The sequence below is a fragment of the Ornithodoros turicata genome, chromosome 10 (assembly GCF_037126465.1).
Source record: "Ornithodoros turicata isolate Travis chromosome 10, ASM3712646v1, whole genome shotgun sequence".
Classification (NCBI taxonomy): Eukaryota; Metazoa; Arthropoda; class Arachnida; order Ixodida; family Argasidae; genus Ornithodoros; species Ornithodoros turicata.
The window spans coordinates 29,134,475-29,154,224 of record NC_088210.1 but is presented as its reverse complement, the minus strand read 5'-3'; the positions used below and the strand labels follow the sequence as shown (position 1 = coordinate 29,154,224).

At 46.7% G+C, this 19,750-nt stretch overlaps 1 protein-coding gene across 3 annotated transcripts in view; it reads left to right on the top strand.

The window, feature by feature from the left end:
* Positions 1 to 19,750, top strand: part of LOC135369799 (aryl hydrocarbon receptor nuclear translocator homolog) — a 76,828-nt gene that overhangs the window by 5,594 nt on the left and 51,484 nt on the right. For 2 of the 3 annotated variants that reach the window (XM_064603330.1, XM_064603329.1), the window contains exon 2: positions 3,200 to 3,251. In XM_064603330.1, the coding sequence (XP_064459400.1) occupies positions 3,200 to 3,251 (52 nt within the window). Of the gene's footprint in view, positions 1 to 3,199; positions 3,252 to 9,413; positions 9,499 to 19,750 lie in introns of those variants that run through there. The other variant, XM_064603331.1, reaches the window with a different exon arrangement.

The window sequence follows — 19,750 nt, the reverse complement described above, 5'->3', positions numbered from 1 at the left end:
CTCACAGCAAACCTTTCCCCATTACGCCTTTTTTGTGACACTTATGCTGTTCATAATTGTCACAGAAAAGGCGTACGCCTCCCGTTTTCAACAAATCAGGGCAGATAACGATATCATTCGAGATGATCGTTGGCTAGCAGCGTGCTATGCCGTGAAGTTCATTTTCAAGAGTATAGCCAGACGGCAAACTTAATGCATTAAACAAGAATGGCATTTACCTCACCTCCTAACCAACCATCATCTCGTACGACATCGTTCTCTCCACTAATTTGTTGAAAACAGGAGGCGTGCGCCTTTTCTGATACAATTAGGTCCCGCATAATTGTCATAAAAAACGGCGTACGCCTCCTGTTTTCAGCAAATCAGGGGAGAGAACGATGTCATTCGAGATGACCGTTGGTTAGGAGGTGAAGTAAATGCCATTCTCGTTTAATGCATTAAGTTTGCCCTTGTGGCTATCACTCTTAAAAATGAACTTGACCGCATAGCACGCTCCTAGCCAACCATCATCTCGAAAGATATCGTTATCTGCCCTGATTTGTTGAAAACGGGAGGCGTACGCCTTTTTGTGACACTTGTGCTGTTCATAATTGTCACAAAAAAGGCGTACGCCTCCCGTTTTCAACGAATCAGGGCAGATAACGATATCACTCGAGATGATCGTTGGCTAGCAGCGTGCTATGCGGTGAAGTTCATTTTCAAGAGTATAGCCAGACGGCAAACTTAATGCATTAAACAAGAATGGCATTTACCTCACCTCCTAACCAACCATCATCTCGTACGACATCGTTCTCTCCACTAATTTGTTGAAAACAGGAGGCGTGCGCCTTTTCTGATACAATTAGGTCCCGCATAATTGTCATAAAAAACGGCGTACGCCTCCTGTTTTCAGCAAATCAGGGGAGAGAACGATGTCATTCGAGATGACCGTTGGTTAGGAGGTGAAGTAAATGCCATTCTCGTTTAATGCATTAAGTTTGCCCTTGTGGCTATCACTCTTAAAAATGAACTTGACCGCATAGCACGCTCCTAGCCAACCATCATCTCGAAAGATATCGTTATCTGCCCTGATTTGTTGAAAACGGGAGGCGTACGCCTTTTTGTGACACTTGCGCTGTTCATAATTGTCACAAAAAAGGCGTACGCCTCCCGTTTTCAACGAATCAGGGCAGATAACGATATCACTCGAGATGATGGTTGGCTAGGAGCGTGCTATGCGCGGTCAAGTTCATTTCTAAGAGTGTAGGGTATATTAGTCCCGTGCCTTTACTCCCCAAAGGGACTAATTTTTGTTGCAATGTATTTAGTCCCTAAAGGAAGTAAAATTACTTTTAGAACTACTTTTTTTACTTTTTACTTACTTTTAAAACTACTTTTTTAGAGTATGGAGTAAGGCTGGAAGCGGACGGTCCAGCGTTGACCGGGCGACTTGGTGCGTGCCAACGTGTTGCGGGCTCCCCTAGTGAGATGGCGTCAGCGATCCGCCTTTGCTTCTATAACGAACGGGTTTTCCGCATTCCGATAACTTTTCCCGTCCGCTGGGAATGCACCGTCTTAGCGAAAGGACCGTATCGACTGATCTTTGCAGTATATAACAGAACGCGGCCCAGTTGGACTGATCCGCGAACGATATCTTTGCGGTGAAGGTCGACAACACGGGGCCCATCAGGCTATATTTGGAGACTGTTTTCTGTAGAAGTTACCTTTCTCTATAAGGACAGGAGGGTACATCAAGAAATCACTGTGTGAGGTTTGGCAATTGTTTTGCCTACTGATTCCATATTTGTCGTGTTGCCAACAGACAAAGACAATGCTTGCCCACAAGACGCTTCAAAAAGAGTACTCTATTGTTGACTCTATGTGAGATGAGCCGCAGAAGATTGTGTTCTCATCTTCCCAAACTTTCCCTAACCGTTTAGTCCGCTTCTTAGCTGCATCTCGCCTATTGCTCTTCCTGAGTCAACAACCGAGACAAGTGCAGCATGCCATCGTGTACTCTCGAGGATTGCAAACACCGCTGTGCTTCACATTTAAACTACCACTGCAGTACTTATTGCCAACTGTAGGATGGGACACGCGTTAGCTTTTCCAGATCACGGTTCAAAAATAGTACTGCCCTCGCCCCTAAAAACGGAGAGCAGGCATGCTAAGAGTAGTACTTCCAGTAGTAGTATGCTATGCGTGTATGTATTGGCATCGAGGCGGTCGAAGACGGTCATAGGATCATTTCTATAGTATGATTGTATTGCCAACTGTAGGATGGGACAATCGAAAGTTGTTGAACTTCTTTCGCAAACCCGAAGGAGACTTCGTATTGACTAATTACTCTTGTACAGGGCACACTCTACGAGCGAGCTAAACGTGGCCCCGCTTTCTTCACGAGCCACGGTTTTTGCGGTGTTTATTTCTCCGAAAGAGACAAACACTTCTCTGCACGCTCATTTTCTTGCAGTCTCGGTTTCTTCACTGGCTATCCCACACTGCAGTCAATCATATCCGCCTTGCCTCCCAAAGACGAAGCTTCTTCGGGGTATAAGCCGTGGACCGCACGATATCACGAATGAATAACAGGAAATGAAGAGTAACCAGATAAGGAGAACCAATAGTGAATAAACTAGTGCAATATCTGGAATATCAATGTGTTACCATTCAGTGCGCGTTCCATCCCCTTTTCCTATGTCTTTGCGCTCTTTGAAAACATGGTGGAGCAGTTACCCCTTTTTACGAGGTAATAGATTGTCGCATATGTTGTGCCTAAAAGTGTTCCAATGTTCTACCTGCTACCTCACTCTCGAAACAGAACTTCACCGCTTATCACGTTGTCCGCCAACCATTGCCACGAATGATAGGGTGGTTATCGCTTCTGATTCGGTGAGCGAGGGGAGCGTACGCCTTTTTGTAGCAATTTCGGTATACGATAATTTATTTTACCACCCTTTTCCACCCTTTGTCAGACGTTATGTTGACCCATAGGTGGTAGCTCTAGAAGTTACCACATTCTCACGCCTTTTTTTTTTTCTTACAGTGTGTAGCATTGTTCGACTCCTTGAGAATGGCTAACTTGTCTGGAGTCTGTTTCAATCGGTCTGAAAGACGTTAATCGTTGTAATAGGGGCGAAGTGAACCCTATAGTCGTGCTCGTGATAATCATGCTATTTTTAGCCACAAACTGACGGCTTTTTATTGTTTCTCATTTCAGCCACGGACGGTAGCAAAGTGCTCAAGAAAAGGAAAGCTGTCTGTTACAAAGAGTAAGTACCCTCGTTTTCGCAGCGGTGAACATCGATACAGATACTGGCGACACTTTATTTATTTATTTATTTATTTATTTATTTATTTATGTATTTATTTATTTATTTAATATATATATATTATATATTATTATATATATATATTATATTATTTATATTTATTTATTCATTTATTTGAATTGCTTTTTTGAATCGTCTGTACAGAAAGGTGTAGAGTATCTCGATACTTTGCTTTGGGCGATACTACAGGATCATAAGCTATAGTTCGCCCCCACAGTCACGACAATCGACAGAACACAGCAAGAACGACCTTGCATTCCTATCAAAGCGAGAGAGAGAAGAAAAGGGGAAACACAACGTCGAATGATCCGCGAGTCATCCTGTCACCCTAAAAACAAAACCTCACCGCAGATCCCGATCTGCACCAACAATTGCCACGAATGATATAGGATTATCGCCTCTGATTCGAAGGCAGAGGGGGCGTACGCCTTTTTGTGTGAATTATCCGGCCGCCGGCCGTGCTGTCTGTGGTTTTTCCTCGGTTTTCCTCAGGCGCTGTCAGACATATGTCGACAAAGTTCCCTTAGAAGTCGGCCCAGGACGCACATTCCCCCAGAGCGTCAGTCGTGACGTTGCCCACTTCTGTGAGGCCGACAACGGCGAGCCTTTTCACCACCACCTTGTGTCAGTTGTCATATATCCACATTGACACAAAAAAGGCGTACGCCCCTCACCATCTCTCTTCGAATCAGAAGCGATAACCGTATCATTCGTGGCAATGGTTGGCGCAGACCGTGCCATATACGGTGAAGTTCTGCCTTTAGGTTGTATATGCACACTCTTAAAAATGAACTTCACCGCATAGCACGCTCCTAGCCAACCATGACCTCGAAAGATATCGTTATCTGCCCTGATTTGTCGAAAACGAGAGGCGTTCGCCTTTTTTGTGACACTTATGCTGTTCATAATTGTCACAACAACAACAAAAAAAAAAAAAAAAAGCGTGTGCCTCCCGTTTTTAACAAATCAGGGCAGATAGCGATATCTTTCGAAATAATGGTTGGCTAGGAGCGTGCTATGCGGTGAAGTTCATTTCTAAGAGTGCACACAGCAATGCCATTTTTCCGTGTATCGCTCGTTTCTGGTGTATCCTACACTCTAAAACCAGAACTTCACCGCATCGCACGCTCTGAGCCAACTATGGCCACGAACGATAGAGCTATCGCCTCTGATTCGAAGAGAGAGGAGGGCGTACGCCTCTTTCCGTTCAATAATCGTGCACTCTTAAAAATGAACTTCACCGCATAGCACGCTCCTAATCAACCCTCATCTCGAATGATATCGTTATCTGCCCTGATTTGTTGAAAACGGGGAAGATAACGATATCATTCGAGATGACGGTTGGCTGTAGGAGCGTGCTATGAGGTGAAGTTCATTTCTAAGAGTGTATATACGAACTGACACAAAAAGGCGTACGCCCCCGTCTTTTGTCCTCGAATCAGAAACGACAACCCTATCATTCGCAGCAATGGTGGGCGCAGAGAGCGTGCTATGCGGCGAAGCTCTGTTTTTAGAGCGTATAGTGGAATGTTTTACTCGATATGAATGATACGCGTTATCACTTTTCTGTTCACTTGGCGACAGGAGGGCAGTGCACCTGTACGGGGTCTATATAAGAGCTCGTTCCACGCCCCTAATACGAGATTCCTCGGCCTGTCAGTTTGGTGCGCCGTTTTAATTATACCCGGGCCCGTAATGAGAGCGGGCCGCCAATGAGTCATTAGACTCTGGGTGGAGTCGGCGAGACCCCATCATTTCTGGGCATTTTGAGGCTCCCCTGTTGTGGTTCGAGTTTGTTAGATAGGCTTAGAGCACGCGTTAGTCTCGTTGGAACTTCGTATAGAGCCGAAGGGGAGAGAAAAAGGACCTGTCACGCCATCGCAAAACACGTGTAAAGCTGTGGCGTTCAGGTTCGATTGGGTGTTTAGACGGCACTAGGGACGACTTGGTTTTTGAGCCGACATGTATGAACTCAACTTCATGCCGTGCATGATGGCCACAAAATAGGCTCCTCCTCCCGTTTTCAGCAAACCAGAGGCGAGAACGTTGTCATTCGGGATGATGGTTGGCTAGGAGCGTGCTATGTGGTGAAGTTCATTCCTAAGAGTGTGGGTTTTCAGGAAATCGTCTATTACACTAACTGCATCAAGTGTCACAAAAAGGCGTACGCCTCCCGTTTCCAACAAATCAGGGACGAGAAGATGTCATTCGGGTTTATGCACTCATAAATCGGAGCGGGGGGGGGGGGGGGTATGGCTGGACCGGCTCGCCGTTGTTGGCCACACAGAAGTTGGCGCCGTCACGACTCCTGCCTCCCCCCCCCCCAAATAAAAAAAGAAAAACAGACGGATGGAGGTTAGAGGATGAAGGGTGGAGATGCGTAGAGGGTGCATGAGTTCGTCGGGGAGAGCAAAGTGTTAGATGGTTCGTTGAGCAAGACCTGCCTTCTGCAGCCTCTCCTGCCTCTTAAAACGGAACTTCACCGCATTTGCACGCTCCTAGCCAATCAGCATCCCAAATGACACCATTATGTCCCCTAATTTGTTTAAAACGGGAGGCGTACGCCTTTTTGTGACACTTAATGCAGTTATGATTGTCACAAATGCTCACGCCTCGTGCTTTCCACAAATCAGTAGCGATAACGGTGTCATTCTGTGCAATGCTTGTCCGCCAGCGTGCTATTCTGTTTTTAGACTCTCACTGCAATAGGAAAATATCAACGTTGACCGAGATTAAGCCTTTCATCATTGATTGGCTGTCCACTGTGGCTCTTCGAACACCCCGTCACCCCCTGCAGAATAAGGGTAAGAGCAGAGGGTGCCCAAGAAGCCAGGACTACCCTCTCCCATCCCACTAATGGCAAGAGAGCACGCCACAGAGAATTCTCTCGGGGTCCTAGCTTCCGTAGCATGCAATGAACCCATTAGGAGACTTTTTCAAAGGGACCCAAACGAATATGGGAAAGAGAGAGAAAGGAAAAAAAAAAAAAACATGCATAGACAGATCGAGGGGGCTTTGCGGTTTCCCATATCATTTGCTCTCTCTCTCTCTCTCTCTTTTCTCTCTTCTTCTCCGGGCTTAATTTGCGAAACGGTGGAAACCGCTATTACCTATGTCGTCAGCGGCGGGCGCTGTGATGCAAACGAAGTTGGGTCCGCTTTATGTGTTATTACAGTCGAGCACATTTGGCGCCAGGAAAAGTGATGGCGTAATTCCTGACCGTGTGGTTCCCGTGCCCAGTCTCCTCTTGTTTTCTTTTTCTCCTCTTTACTTCAGTGAGGGTGAATTTACGCCCGCAACGAAAAACGCGGATGTCCCATCTTACGGCGGTGCCGACTCGAGTGAGTTTCAAACGTGCTGTCACACGTTTTGCTGCACCGCGACAAAAAAAAAAAGAAAAAGAAATAAATTAATTTGCATTTGATTATTTATACTAATTCATTGTGAAGGCCCTGCGCTTTGGCTGTCGTGCACTCTTGGAAATGAACTTCACCGCATAGCACGCTCCCTGTCAACCATCATCAAAGGCGATTATGCCTTTTTTTGTGACAATTATGAAAAGCATAAGTGTCACAGGAAAGGCGTACGCCTCCCGTTTTCAGCAAATCAGGGCAGATAACAATATCATTCGAGATTATGGTTGGCTAGGAGCGTGCTATGCGGTGAAGTTCGTTTTTAAGAGTCTGGCGTCACTGAAGTAGCTGTAAGAATATGTTCTGCCACGAATGATACACTCTAAAAACAGAGAGGGGGGGGGGGGGGTAATGGCAGGATCGGCTCGCCGTTGTTGGCCACACAGAAGTGGGCGTCGTCACGACTATAGCAAAAAAAAAAAAAGAAAAAAAAGAAGGACGGGCGGATAGAGGATGAAGGGTGGAGATGCGTAGAGGGTGCATGAGTTCGTCGGGGAGAGCAAAGTATTAGATGGGTCGTTCTCTCTAAAAACAGAACTTCACCACGTAGCACGCTGTGCACCAACCATTGGCACCAATGGCAAAGTTATCGCTTCTGATTTGAAGAGAGAGGGAGGCGTACGCTTTGTGCCAATTATCATATAGCCAAATTGACACAAAAAGGCGTACGCTTCCTTCTCTCTTCGAATCCGAAGTGATAACCCTATCATTCGTGGCAATGGTTGGCGCGCTATGCGGCGAAGTTCCGTTTTTAGAGTGTAGGGCTATCGCCATTCGAAGAAAGAGGGGTCGTACACCCTTTTGTGGCAGTTATCATATGTTGAAGTTGCCACACAAAGGCGTACACTCTAAAAAGAGAGCTTCACCGCATAGCACGCTCCTAGCCAGCCAGCCAGCCATCCCGAATCACAACGTTGTCTTCATTGATTTGATGGAAATGGGGGCGTACGCCCTTTTTATGTCAATTATGAACTGCATAATGCCACATAAATGGCGTACGCCCCTCGTTTTCGGCAAATCGGGGGGAAGAACGATGTCACTCGGGATGATGGTTGGCTTGGAGCATGCTATAAGATGCTATGCGCTATGTAATGAAGTGGATTTTTAAGAGTGTACGCCCCCTCTCTCTTCGATTAAGGTCCGATAACCTTATCATTCGTGGCAATGGTTGGCGCATAGAGTGATATGCGTCGAAGTCGAGTGATATGCGTCGAGTTCTGTGTTTGGAGTGTACGTGGGAGTTTACGCTCCATCGTGTAAGACAATTCCTCCTTCGCGCATCTGTGCAGGTAATCACATCCAGCAAGCGAACTTTAACTGATTCCGTAATCAGTGGACACATCCAACTAAACTGTATTCTGGGTTGCAACCCTACGTCTGCTCGAAATAATTTTTGTTATTGTATTCTGAGTGCACTCACACATGCGTTGCACAACAAAATCGTGGTCGATCTCAGAGGCCGATATCTTGCTCGAAAAGATAAAGAGTGTATTTGTCAGAACTATTACACATTACACTCTGAAGAGTTACAAAGTTCTATCTCGAACTTTCCATACACTGCTGTCATGCCCTCTTAAAAGGTCCTACAGCGTTCCTTTCTCTTTTACGTGTGCGCACACCTGTTGTAGTTTTCGCTTCGCTTACGAGATGGCGCTGCAGGGCTATTCCCGTCCGTTTTCCCGCACGCACAAACGCCAGCCCTATTCACAAAGCAAACAGCACTCGGACAAAAAACCAAATTAAAAGAGTGCATGGTATCCGGGCGCGGCTACTTCCCCCGATAGTCTTGACCAGTGTAAAGGGGCGTAGCTTGGCTTCGCTACGCCCACTACGCTAAGGTAGCGTCTAGAGGGGCGGAGCTGGAGCGGCGTCAGCGTTGACTACCGCGTCTCTGCCATTCAGTGGTATGCCGTCGACACGCGAAGTGTGCGCCGTGTTTTCGTCTGGAACCTCACACTGCGCCATGTGACATCCGGGTAGTTTACCGTGTGCATTCTTCAAGTTTCGTTCACGCATCGTTGAGGAATCCTTTGCAACGACGTTGTGTCGTAAATCTGTGTGTTTGCTTCAGCGTGCGCGGGATTTTTACGTCGTCTGCGAGGGTTGTCGTCTGCTTCAGAGTTCTCGCGTGCTCCCGTTGTCACCGAGCAACGACGCTGTTGACATCGCGCCCGTCGCACGAACGTGGTTGATTTTACGTGATTTGCGTGATTTTTTATACATATATTTTGGTAACGACATGGTTCTTCTGAGTTTGGATGTGAGTTGTGGTCGTTGATGTGTCGACTCGAACGCAACTTCAGGCCGTTTCACGAAGTCTCATAGATATAGAAGTTGAGAAGTTCAGACGGTTGTTGAAACTCGTCAAAAGCAAAATTGATTTGGTGACGTAAGTGGATCCAACGCCAACGTGGAATACAAAGCGACGGATTGGCGGCGCCTCGGGCATTGTGAAGTGAACATGTACGTGTGATGTGGTTGAGCGACGCCAGCGCATCGTGGTTGCGTCGCCGCTCCCGGCGGCGTGGCGGCTAACGCGCGCTGGCATCTTACTTTGTGTGCGGTGCGGGCGCGGAGCCGCCGGCGGTTTTGGCGTACGCCGCCGGGGCTCCACCGGGCGTCGTCAGTGCATCACACTATGGGGCACCGAGCCCTTACCTGGGACACCCTTACGGGGCCCACCCGGGTCCACCGGTGCTGCCAGTTGTGTCGACGTCTGGGTCGCCTATCGGGACGGTGCCTTCGGGACACAATGTCAAGCGGCGGAGATTCCTGTGAGTGTTCGGCCATATTTTTCTTTTAAGACATTACACTTTGAAAACGGGACTTCACCAAAACATGCTTGACGATGGATATATACAGGATTCTGTTCCAAATTAATGGCTTGTGAATGCTAACCATTGCACAGAATGACGCCGTCATCCCTACTGATTTGTGGAGTGTACGCCTTTTTGTGACCGCCATGGCTACGTCAGGCCAGGGCGCATGCTAACCCCCTGTCACTCCTTCGGGCTGTCCTCTCCTTCTAGGCAAGTCTGTACGGCGTTCATAGCCACAGCTGCTTCGCGGCGCTAACACGAAACTTAATATAAATAAATAAAAAAAGTGTCCCAAAAGGACGTACACCTCTCGTTTCCCACAAATCCTGAAAGAAAACACTGTCATCCGGGATTATGGTTGGCTAAGAGAGGGCTGTCAGGTGAAGTTCCGTTCAATCATCCATCATAATATCGTAAATTATTATAAACATCATTTAATAATGATATATAACGTCCGGAACGCGGACGCCATTAAAAATATAATACAACAACCCATTTCATGAAACATTAATTAGTCTCCGCCCGAAGAAGCCACATGTTGGAGCTCTTCGCCGAAGCTCAGTGCGATGGCCATCTGTCATCGCCGTCATCCGCGACGGCTCCTTCGAAATAGCCACGCAGAACAGTCTGTAACGGCCTCCCACTGCGGAAGACGAATTAAAGGGGCTCGTTTATCTCGAATCCTGTTTTCGGTTTAATTTGGCTCACGTGCGCGTCTCGTAACATATATCTCGCCCTTCCACGGCCACTATACTACACTCATCGTCATCGGAGGTCTCTCTCTGTGTGTGTGTGTGCGCTGCAGTTTCACGGTCTGTTCCTCTCCGACACGGTTTCCTTCTTTTGTAAGCGGCGCGATTGCGACGAGAATTGCGCGCTTTCTTCGGAAATGCAGCTGGCGAGAGTAATTAATTGCGCGCTCCAGCGAAGCGTGTTTTCGTAACGTGTCTGGCTCTGTCTTGAATGGGGCACCAAACCGTGGTGTCTCAAGGTGGCAGGGGGAGTAGTCGTCTGGGAAGTGAGCTTTACGATCTTGATCACCCATCCCAAAGAAATACACTCTTAGAAAAATGGGGGGAGCAGTTACACCTTTTAGGAGGCAATAGTTGTCGCATAGGTGTTCACCGCTTAGCATGTTGTCCGCCAACCATTGCCACGAATGATAAGATAGGGTTATTCTTCTGATTCGGTGAGTGAGCGAGGGCGGGGGGCGTACGCCTTTTTGTAGCAATACGGATATATGATATAAATATGATATATATGATTAAACTTTCGCCACCCTTTTGCACCCTTTATCACACGCTCTGTTGACCTACACGCTTAAAAATGAACTTCACCACATAGCACTCTCCTAGCCAACCACCATCCCGAATGACAACGTTCTCGCCCCTGATTTGTTGAAAACGGGAGGAGGAGCCTATTTTATGCCGTGCATAATGCGCAGAAAATAGGTTCCTCCTCCCGCTTTCAGCAAATCAGGGGCGAGAACGTTGTCATTCGGGATGATGGTTGGCTAGGAGCGTGCTATGTGGTGAAGTTCATTTCTAAGAGTGTAGGTGGTAACTATAAAAGTTACCACCTTTTCACACGGTTTTTTTCTTACAGTGTAGATGGCGCTAGCCACGTTGTATAGGTCTGTTGTATAGCTGTATAGGGTCACGTGACAACATGCGACCGTCAGACTGTGTTTGCGGTTACGTTGTAATTGCGCAGCACCGCAGTAACAATGCAAAAACAAGTAATCCCTAAAGGGTATCAACAAGGCATTAAAACGCTTCCAGTAAAAATTTCATAGCATTTCAAGAGGAAGTTTTCTCAAAAATTTATGGCTAGCGATGATCCTACACTAACTTGACCGCATAGCACGCTGCGTGAATAACCATTGCCACGAATGGATAGGGTTATCGCTTATGATATGAAGAGAGATGGGAGCGTACGCCTTTTTTGTGTCATTTGGCTCATTATTTCATTCCCCCACATCACCACCAGCAATGGGGTAGAGTATCGCCCCCTGGCGATGAAACTCGCCAGTCATCATCTCGAAATAAAGTTGTTGATGTTGTGCCATTTTTGGACATATGATAATTGACACAGAAAAGGCTTTCGCCAGCGCGCTATGCGGTAAAGTTCTGTATTTTTTTTGTTTTTTTTTAACGTTTATAAAGTTACCACATTGCCACTCACTGCAGACTAAAAAATGATATTTATTTCGTATCATAAATCAACGTCGCAAAAAAGACGCAAAATAAAAGTGCTGTCAGTGAACGTTACGCGTTTCCAAACAGTCAATTTATTTACTCCCAAAAAACCCTTGGGGGGGAGGGGGGGAGATTCCACGAATTTTTGAAAGAGGCCGCAAAACTTCATAGCTTTGCATTCCACAAGAGTTGGTGACGTTATCGAAGGTTGGCGCATCTCTCCTATAGAGGCAGCGCGAGGCAGAGGCGGGGCGTCTCCGCGCTTCACCCAACGTTGGAAGCTTGCAAGCAGCTGTGGTGAAGAAACGGAAATCGCCACCTTCCGGGAGCAGCGTCGTCAGACCCGTTACAGACTATATGCACCCTGCGACGCACATATTTCTCAGAACTATAAATTAATTGTATGATACTCTCATACAATCCAACCCAATACCAATATTTTGGGACAATACACCGTGAGCCACGCGGATATAGCAATGGCATAAATTGAAGACACGAGGTTCGGCCCGTCGCGGTACCCTGAACGAATTTGGCACAATGCCAAAAAATTGTTCATTTTATTTTATTTTTTCTTACGATATCCCACGGTGAAGTTAATTGGGTGACCTTGGTGATTGGAGTCTGCCATGGGGTCTTCCTTCCATTCATTCATCACGGAAACTTCTATATAGCATCTGAGGCAAACGGCCTTCTTTTCACACGTGTTGGTGCCCTCCAGCAACTGCACATATGCCTTGGCAACTGCCACCGTGACACATATACAGTTTGCAACAATTCAAGGTCGCTGAATCCGATCCATTTCTCTGACAAATGCGAAGATAATAATAATAATAATAAAACAAACCTCCCCCACATAACACGCTGGAGGCACAATTGCAGAGAATGACACCGTTATCACTCCTGATTTGCGGAAAGCAAAGGGTGTGCGCCTTTTTGTGACACTTAAGATAACTGCATAAGTGTCACAAAAATCCGTACGCATCCCATTTTCAACGAATCAGGGCACAAGAACAAAGTCATTCGGATTGATGGCTTGCTACGCTCTTAGAAATGAACTTCACCGCATAGCACGCTCCTATAGCCAACCACCATCTCGAATGGTATCGTTATCTGCACTCTAAAAACAGAACTTCACCGCATAGCACGCTGTCCACCAAGCACTGCCCCGAATGATAGGGTTATCGCTTCTGATTCGAAGAGAGAGGGGGGGTACGCCTTTTTGTGGCAATTTTCATATATCAAAATTGCCATAAAAAGGCGTACGCCCCCCTCTCTCATCGAATCAGAAGCGATAACCCTTTCATTCTTGGGAATGGTTGGCGGACAGCGTGCTATGCGGTGAAGTTCTGTTTTTAGAGTGTGCCCTGGCTTGTTGAAAGCGGGAGGCGTACGCCTTTTTTGTGACACGTATGCTGTTCATGATTGTCACACAAAAAGCGTACGTCTCCCGTTTTCATCAAATCAGGGCAGATAACGATATCACTCGAGATGACGGTTGTCAAGGAGCGTGCTATGCGGTGAAGTTCATTTCTAAGAGCGTACGAGCGCGTTACACTGTGAAAACTGAACTTCACCACATAGCACGGTCATAGCCAACCATCATTTCGAACGATATCATTGTGTGTATTGATTTGTTGAAAATGGGAGGAGGCGCCTATCTGGGACACATTATCTTGTCCCAGATAGGTGCCTCCCCCCTGTTTTGAACAAATCAGGACACAGAATGATATCATTCGGAATGATGGTTGGCTAGGAGCGTGCTCTGTGGTGAAGTTCTGTTTTAACAGTGTAGTTTCACAGTGTAAAGCTTGCAGTTACCTACTTTCTCTTACATTCGATATTTGCTATGTGACTATACTGTTATCTAGTAATCTTGTTCGTTACATGCTCATTAATCCGTTTTCGTCTTTCCTACCATTTTTCGCGCAGAAATTATACAACGGGCACACGCGCAGACCTCATCCTGTCTCGCCCCACGGAAAAGAAGAAACGGAAAAAAAGATTCGTGCACCTGCCCATTTAAGAGAATAACTTCCCAACCTTATTTTGCATGCGCTCAAGGAAGCGCGAAATCGCGCGATCGTTTACCCCTAAAACTCGTCCGCGCATGCGCGGCGCCGCCAGGGGGGTTACGGGGTGGAGGAGAGTAGAAATTGAAATACTCCTACTGGTCCAAGGATACTATGCACTTAAAAAAAGTAATAAAGTAACATACATAAAGTGCCGTGCACGACTTGTGCGGTGGGTCCCGGAACTTTAGCTCACGACTTTTCCCCCCCACTTGGCTCGCGGCAGGGTATACGGATACATAAACGCATGGAGTCTCATATATTTTCTTTTTTCTTTTCTTTTTTAGGACGAGAGTAAAGAGGAAGAAAAATGTTAAAATCATAATGAGTGCGAGGGCTTAAATTAGAATATAATTTCGCTGCAGGGGTGAGGGAAGTAGGTTGGGGCATGGGGGTTACCAATCTGGGGACCCCGGGGAGTGACATAGGGGCGTTGCGTGGATATGGTAATATTCTGTAGAGCTGTTGCAAAATGCTTGACGGCGGTCTTTTTGCAAGGCTCGTAACGATGCAATTTGAAGTACGGTTCTAGTTTTTCACGGTTTTCTGCGAACTTCTGACGACTTCACAGAGGCAGAGTACACACAGAGAGAGCAGAGAGAGTGCACGGTTGGGGAAGGAGGGGGGAGTCATTGTAACAGTTACGTTGTAACAGCTTTATGCTGTTTATGCTGACATGTGTTTCAAGCTAAAACAACAAAGTCCCCCTTGCATGCAGTCTACAAACAAAACTTCGCCGCAGAGCCACGAACCATTGCCACAAATGATAGGGTTATCTCGCTTCTGATTCGAAAAAAAAAAAAATAATAATAAATTGAGCGTAAGGCTTTTTATGTCAATTTGGATATATAATAATTAGAGAGCGGATTTTTACACACTAACAGGGGGCTCTTTTGACCGCATAGCACGTAGTATGCCAATCATCATCGCGGATGATATCAGTCTGTCTGCCGATAAGCTGCGAAAGGGGACGCACACCTTTTTATGTATCATCTTTCCTTCAAACCGGATGATAAAACGACAGGTGTCAATATTTCATTCCTCAAGCGCCTCACCGCTGTTTCTTTTTTTCTTTTCTTTTCTTTCTTTCTTTCTTTTCTTTTTTTTTTTTTTGCGTTTGTATTACTAGACATCGGGTTATATAAGTCCTGTACCTTGCATGAACAACAAGAACAACTTCATTTTTAGGATGAGGAATGGGGCGTTTCATAGCCAGGGGCGATACTCTGCCCCATCGCCGGTGGTGATGTGGGGGAATGAAATAACGAGCCCCTTCAAAATAACGATCGAAGTCCTATTGTGTCCGAAAAAGGTCAAAAGAGCTTTGAGGGCAGAGCGTTGGTGGGCTGGATTTGGCCAGGGACCAAGCATTAAGTGCATGAAATATGGAATACCGCCATACCAAAACGTTAGTACATATATGATTTTTCGCGGTTCTCGTAACTGATCACCAGTGCACATTAAACCAGGGTTTTTTCGCTCTTCGGTAGTTACCGTAAAGCACCGATAAACGTAGTCCGGTAGCCTTTTTTTACGTGGCCGGTGAAAACAATCATATACACCGAAAATCACCGGAATGAGCACTTCAAATTGCGCGCAAATTAAACCCACTTGATATTCTTTTCGATAGCCACCAAAAAGGCTGGAGAGACCATCGTACCCCTTCGGTTACGTGGGAATCTGAGTGTAATTTCCTCCCTACAACTCACGTGAGGGTTCCACGAGAGGAGGTTATACACGTGTATAATTGTCGTAGATGGTTTTAAATACAGCCGTGTATACGAAATGTAGACGTGCTAACTAAACGATGTGCTCGCATGCAGTGGCGACCCCTTTTTACGACTGCGAGAAAATGATGGGCGTTTTCTGGTTCTCGCCGGCGTCCATCGCGGCCGCCATTTGTCACGGCTTGCGTGATAATGCGGGCCCCTAATGAATTTTAATCCCGGGGCCAGGCCCTGTAAATTACTCTGCGTGGTTTCCTGTAATGATGTCGGCGAGGATGTACCGAGAATATTGTGTTGTCTGGCCTGTGTCCGTCCTCGTTCTGTGTGTGTGTTTTTATAATGGAACGCTCGCATCGTAGAACATGTTGCGTGGTGGATCTCAGGGTGTTGCGTGTCGCGGACTGTCACTGTTTTGCGAACTTAAATAATAGGGTATATACGGGCTTTGTCTTTTTTTCCTGGTGCGCAGCATTGCAAAGGAGAACTCAGCTTTGCATATAGCAAAGTGGACCAGTGCGTGATCCTCATTCTCCTCGTCTCCTCGGTAATGCGATTACGTTTCGAGTGCTCGGGTAATTAAATAGCCACTCTTCAGATTTATTTTAGTAAATGTTTATTTCGGCATGAAGTACTGCGTGGTTTTCCAAGCGTTGTGCAGTAAGTAGGGTTGTTGTCGTCGTGCGAATGCATTCCCTCGCATGAAGACAATCGCTATCCGTGTACACTCTAAAAGCAGGGCTTCACCGCATAGCACGCTGTGCGCAAGCCATTGGCACGAGGATTATCGCTTCTGATTCGAACAGACAGGGAGGCGTACGGCTTTTTGTGACAATTTACGGAACTCCATAAGTGTCACAAAAGGCGTGCACCCCCTCTCTCTCTTTCAATGAGAAGCGATATTCGTGGCACGAACTGATTTGCGCTCCAGGTGCTATGCGGTGAAGTTCTGTTTTTAAACTGTAAACCCGTTGTATCATTCAATGCACCGAGCATACACTCCCTACACTCTTAAAAATGAACTTCGCCACATAGCACGCTCCTAGCCAACCATCATCCCGAATGACAGCGTTCTCGCCCCTGATTTGCTGAAAATGGGAGGAGGAGCCTATCTTGTGCCATTATGCACGGCACAAAATAGGCTCCTCCTCCCGTTTTCAACAAATCAGGGGCGAGAACGTTGTCATTCGGGATGATGGTTGGCTAGGAGCGTGCTATGTGGTGAAGTTCATTTTTAAGAGTGTAGTCAGAGAGCAAACATACGACCGTTAGCGGAACGGCCGTTACTTCACCTGCACTGTTAAAACAGAACTTCACCACATAGCACGCTCCTAGCCAACCATCATTCCGAATAATATCATTATGTGTCCTGATTTGATTTGTTCAAAACAGGGGGTGGTGCCTATCTGGGACAAGATAACGTGTCCCAGATTATGCGATGAAGGCCCTCCATTGCACTGCCTGATACCGTCATCAGTCCTGATTTGTGGAGAGCACACTCTTAAAAATGAACTTCACCACATAGCACACTCCTAGCCAACCATCACCCCGAATGACAACGTTCTTGCCTTAGATTTGTTGAAAACGGGAGGAGGAGCCTATTTTGTGCCGTGCATAATGGGCACAAAATAGGCTCCTCCTCCCGTTTTCAGCAAATCAGGGGCGAGAACGTTGTCATTCGGGATGATGGTTGGCTAGGAGCGTGCTATGTGGTGAAGTTCATTTCTAAAATTGCACGGGACGTACGCCTTTCTGTGAAAATTCGCCTGCGTGCGTAAGTGTCACAGAAAGGCGTGCGCCTCCAGTTTTCAGCATTTAAGGGGCGAGAACGATGCCATTCGTGATGATGGTTTGCTAGGAGCGGTAAAGTTCCGTTTTAGGAGCCCGGTTGTATCATTCAATGCGCCGAGCACGCAGGCAGGACCTTACTCCAGCACTCTTAAAAATGAACTTCACCTCATAGCACGCTCCTAGCCAACCATAATCTCGAATGATACCGTTATCTGCCCTGATTTTTTTGAAAACAGGAGGCGTACGCCTTTTTGTGACACTTATGCTGTTCATAATTGTCACAAAAAAGGTGTACGCCTCTCGTTTTCAACAAATCAGGGCAGATAATGATATCATTCGAATATGACGGTTGGCTAGGAGCGTGCTATGCGGTGAAGTTCATTTTTGAGAGTGTAAGAAGCGGTAAAATTCCGTTTTAGGGATCCCGGTTGTATCATGCGCCGAACACGCAGGCAAGACTTTAGTCGCGAACTGTCATAAAATACGACGCAGAAGCCGCAATACAGTTTCCTGTGCGCTTTCCTAGACAGCAGTGCACAGTATCGAACTGCAGGGACCGTCGCCCAGTCCCTTGTAGCGCACCATGCACTACGTACTTTCCCCCCTCCCCCTTCAATTTAGCGCACGTTCCCGGGCGTCTCAATTTTCTTCCCACCTGTGTGCCCGTTCGAGAGGGTTTGCCAGCCCTCCACCACGCACCCGCCGGCTTGTGCGCGCCGAACCAACAGCAGAAAACAGAAGACGCACCTCTTCTTCTTCCTCCTCCTCCTCTCCACGCGACCTCGTGAAAAATGGGGAACATTAACGGATTCCCTACCAACTTTGTGGTGCAGTTAAGCGGCTCTTTCTGCTTATCTTCCGAAGAAAATAAAGGCCACATAAAAATCTCGCAGCCCACCGTATAACTTGCCCCGCGAGGAACCGTAAAAAAAACGCAAAAAGGCTGTGAAAACGAACCCGGGTCCGACCAGAGTTTTCCATTACAAAAATGGATGCACGCTTGCGTAGCTTTCCCTTAATTAGCGACCGAGAGAATGTTACGGGCTAGCCTCTGGGGAGTGGACGGCAGCACGCCCCTTGTTGGTCCTTTAATTGTCCCCCCTGTCCGCTTTTGTTGGCTTGTTTCCCCTTTTTTTCTTTTTTGATTGAGAGAGAGAGGGGCACACGACTGGCCTCCCGTTCTGTTTTTATTGTTATTACCGGAGAATATACACAGCTCTGTGTGTGTGTGTATAGTTTGCGTTGCAATCGATTTGGGTAAACGTGTACTCAAGAGAGTCTGGGAATTTGTATAGTTAGTGCTTTTATAGTGCATTGTTAGTGTTTATAGTTGTATAGTTGTTTATAATAGTGTTTTTGCTGAGCACGCTGACTTGGGCGTGACAGCGAAATACTGTCAGTCTTGAAGTTCCAAAAAAGTTCCTCTGAAGTTCCTGATATAGTTTGAAGAAAGTAGCGAGGTGCAGAACCGAAAACGTTCGATACTTCACCACACACTGCACGCTCAAGGCGCAAACCATTGCACATAACTCATACCGTTCGCATAACTGATTTGTGGAAAGAGCGGGGCGTGCGCCTTTTTGTGACGATTAACGTGACTGCATGAGTGTCACAAAAAAGGCGTATCTCTCGCCATCTTCTACAAATCAGGAGGGATCAAATCAAAATCAAATCAAAAGTCGTGATATGCTATCATTTTTAATCCAGGTTGGCTAGTGTATAGCGTTTTGCGCGGTGAATATCTGTTTTTAGAGTACACACACTACGCCTTTTTGTGGCAATTTGGATACATATATGGTAATTGCCACAAAAAGGCGTACGCCTCCCTCTCTCCTCGCGTGCTCTCTCCTCGTGCTACGCGGTGAAGCTCTGTTTTTAGAGTGACAGTGATACAGTGAGGGCATCGCACTCTCAGAACAGAACTTCACCGCGTAGCGCGTTGTCGGCCAACCATTGCCACGAATGACGGGCCTACCTCCTCCGATTCGAAAGGGGGGGGGGGGGCGTACGCCTTTTTGTAGCAATTTTGGATATATGATAAGTGCTACAAAAAGGCGTGCGCCCCTCTCCCTCTTCAAATCAGAAGCGATAACCCTATCATACGTGGCAGTGGGTGTCGCACAACGTGCTATGCGGTGAAGCTCTGTTCTGAGAGTGCGGGCATCGCCATCCCAAAACTTTCTTTTTCAAATTTTGAGAGAGGCCGGAAACACGCTCCATTCTTAAAAAGCAACTTTACCGCACAACACGCTCTCCTACACTCTTAAAAATGAACTTGACCGCATAGCACGCTACAAGACAACCACCATCTCGAATGATATCGTTATCTGCCCCGATTTGTTGAAAACAGGAGGTGTACGCCTTCTTTGTGACAATATTATGAACAGCATAAGTGTCACAAAAAAGGCGTACGCCTTCCGTTTTC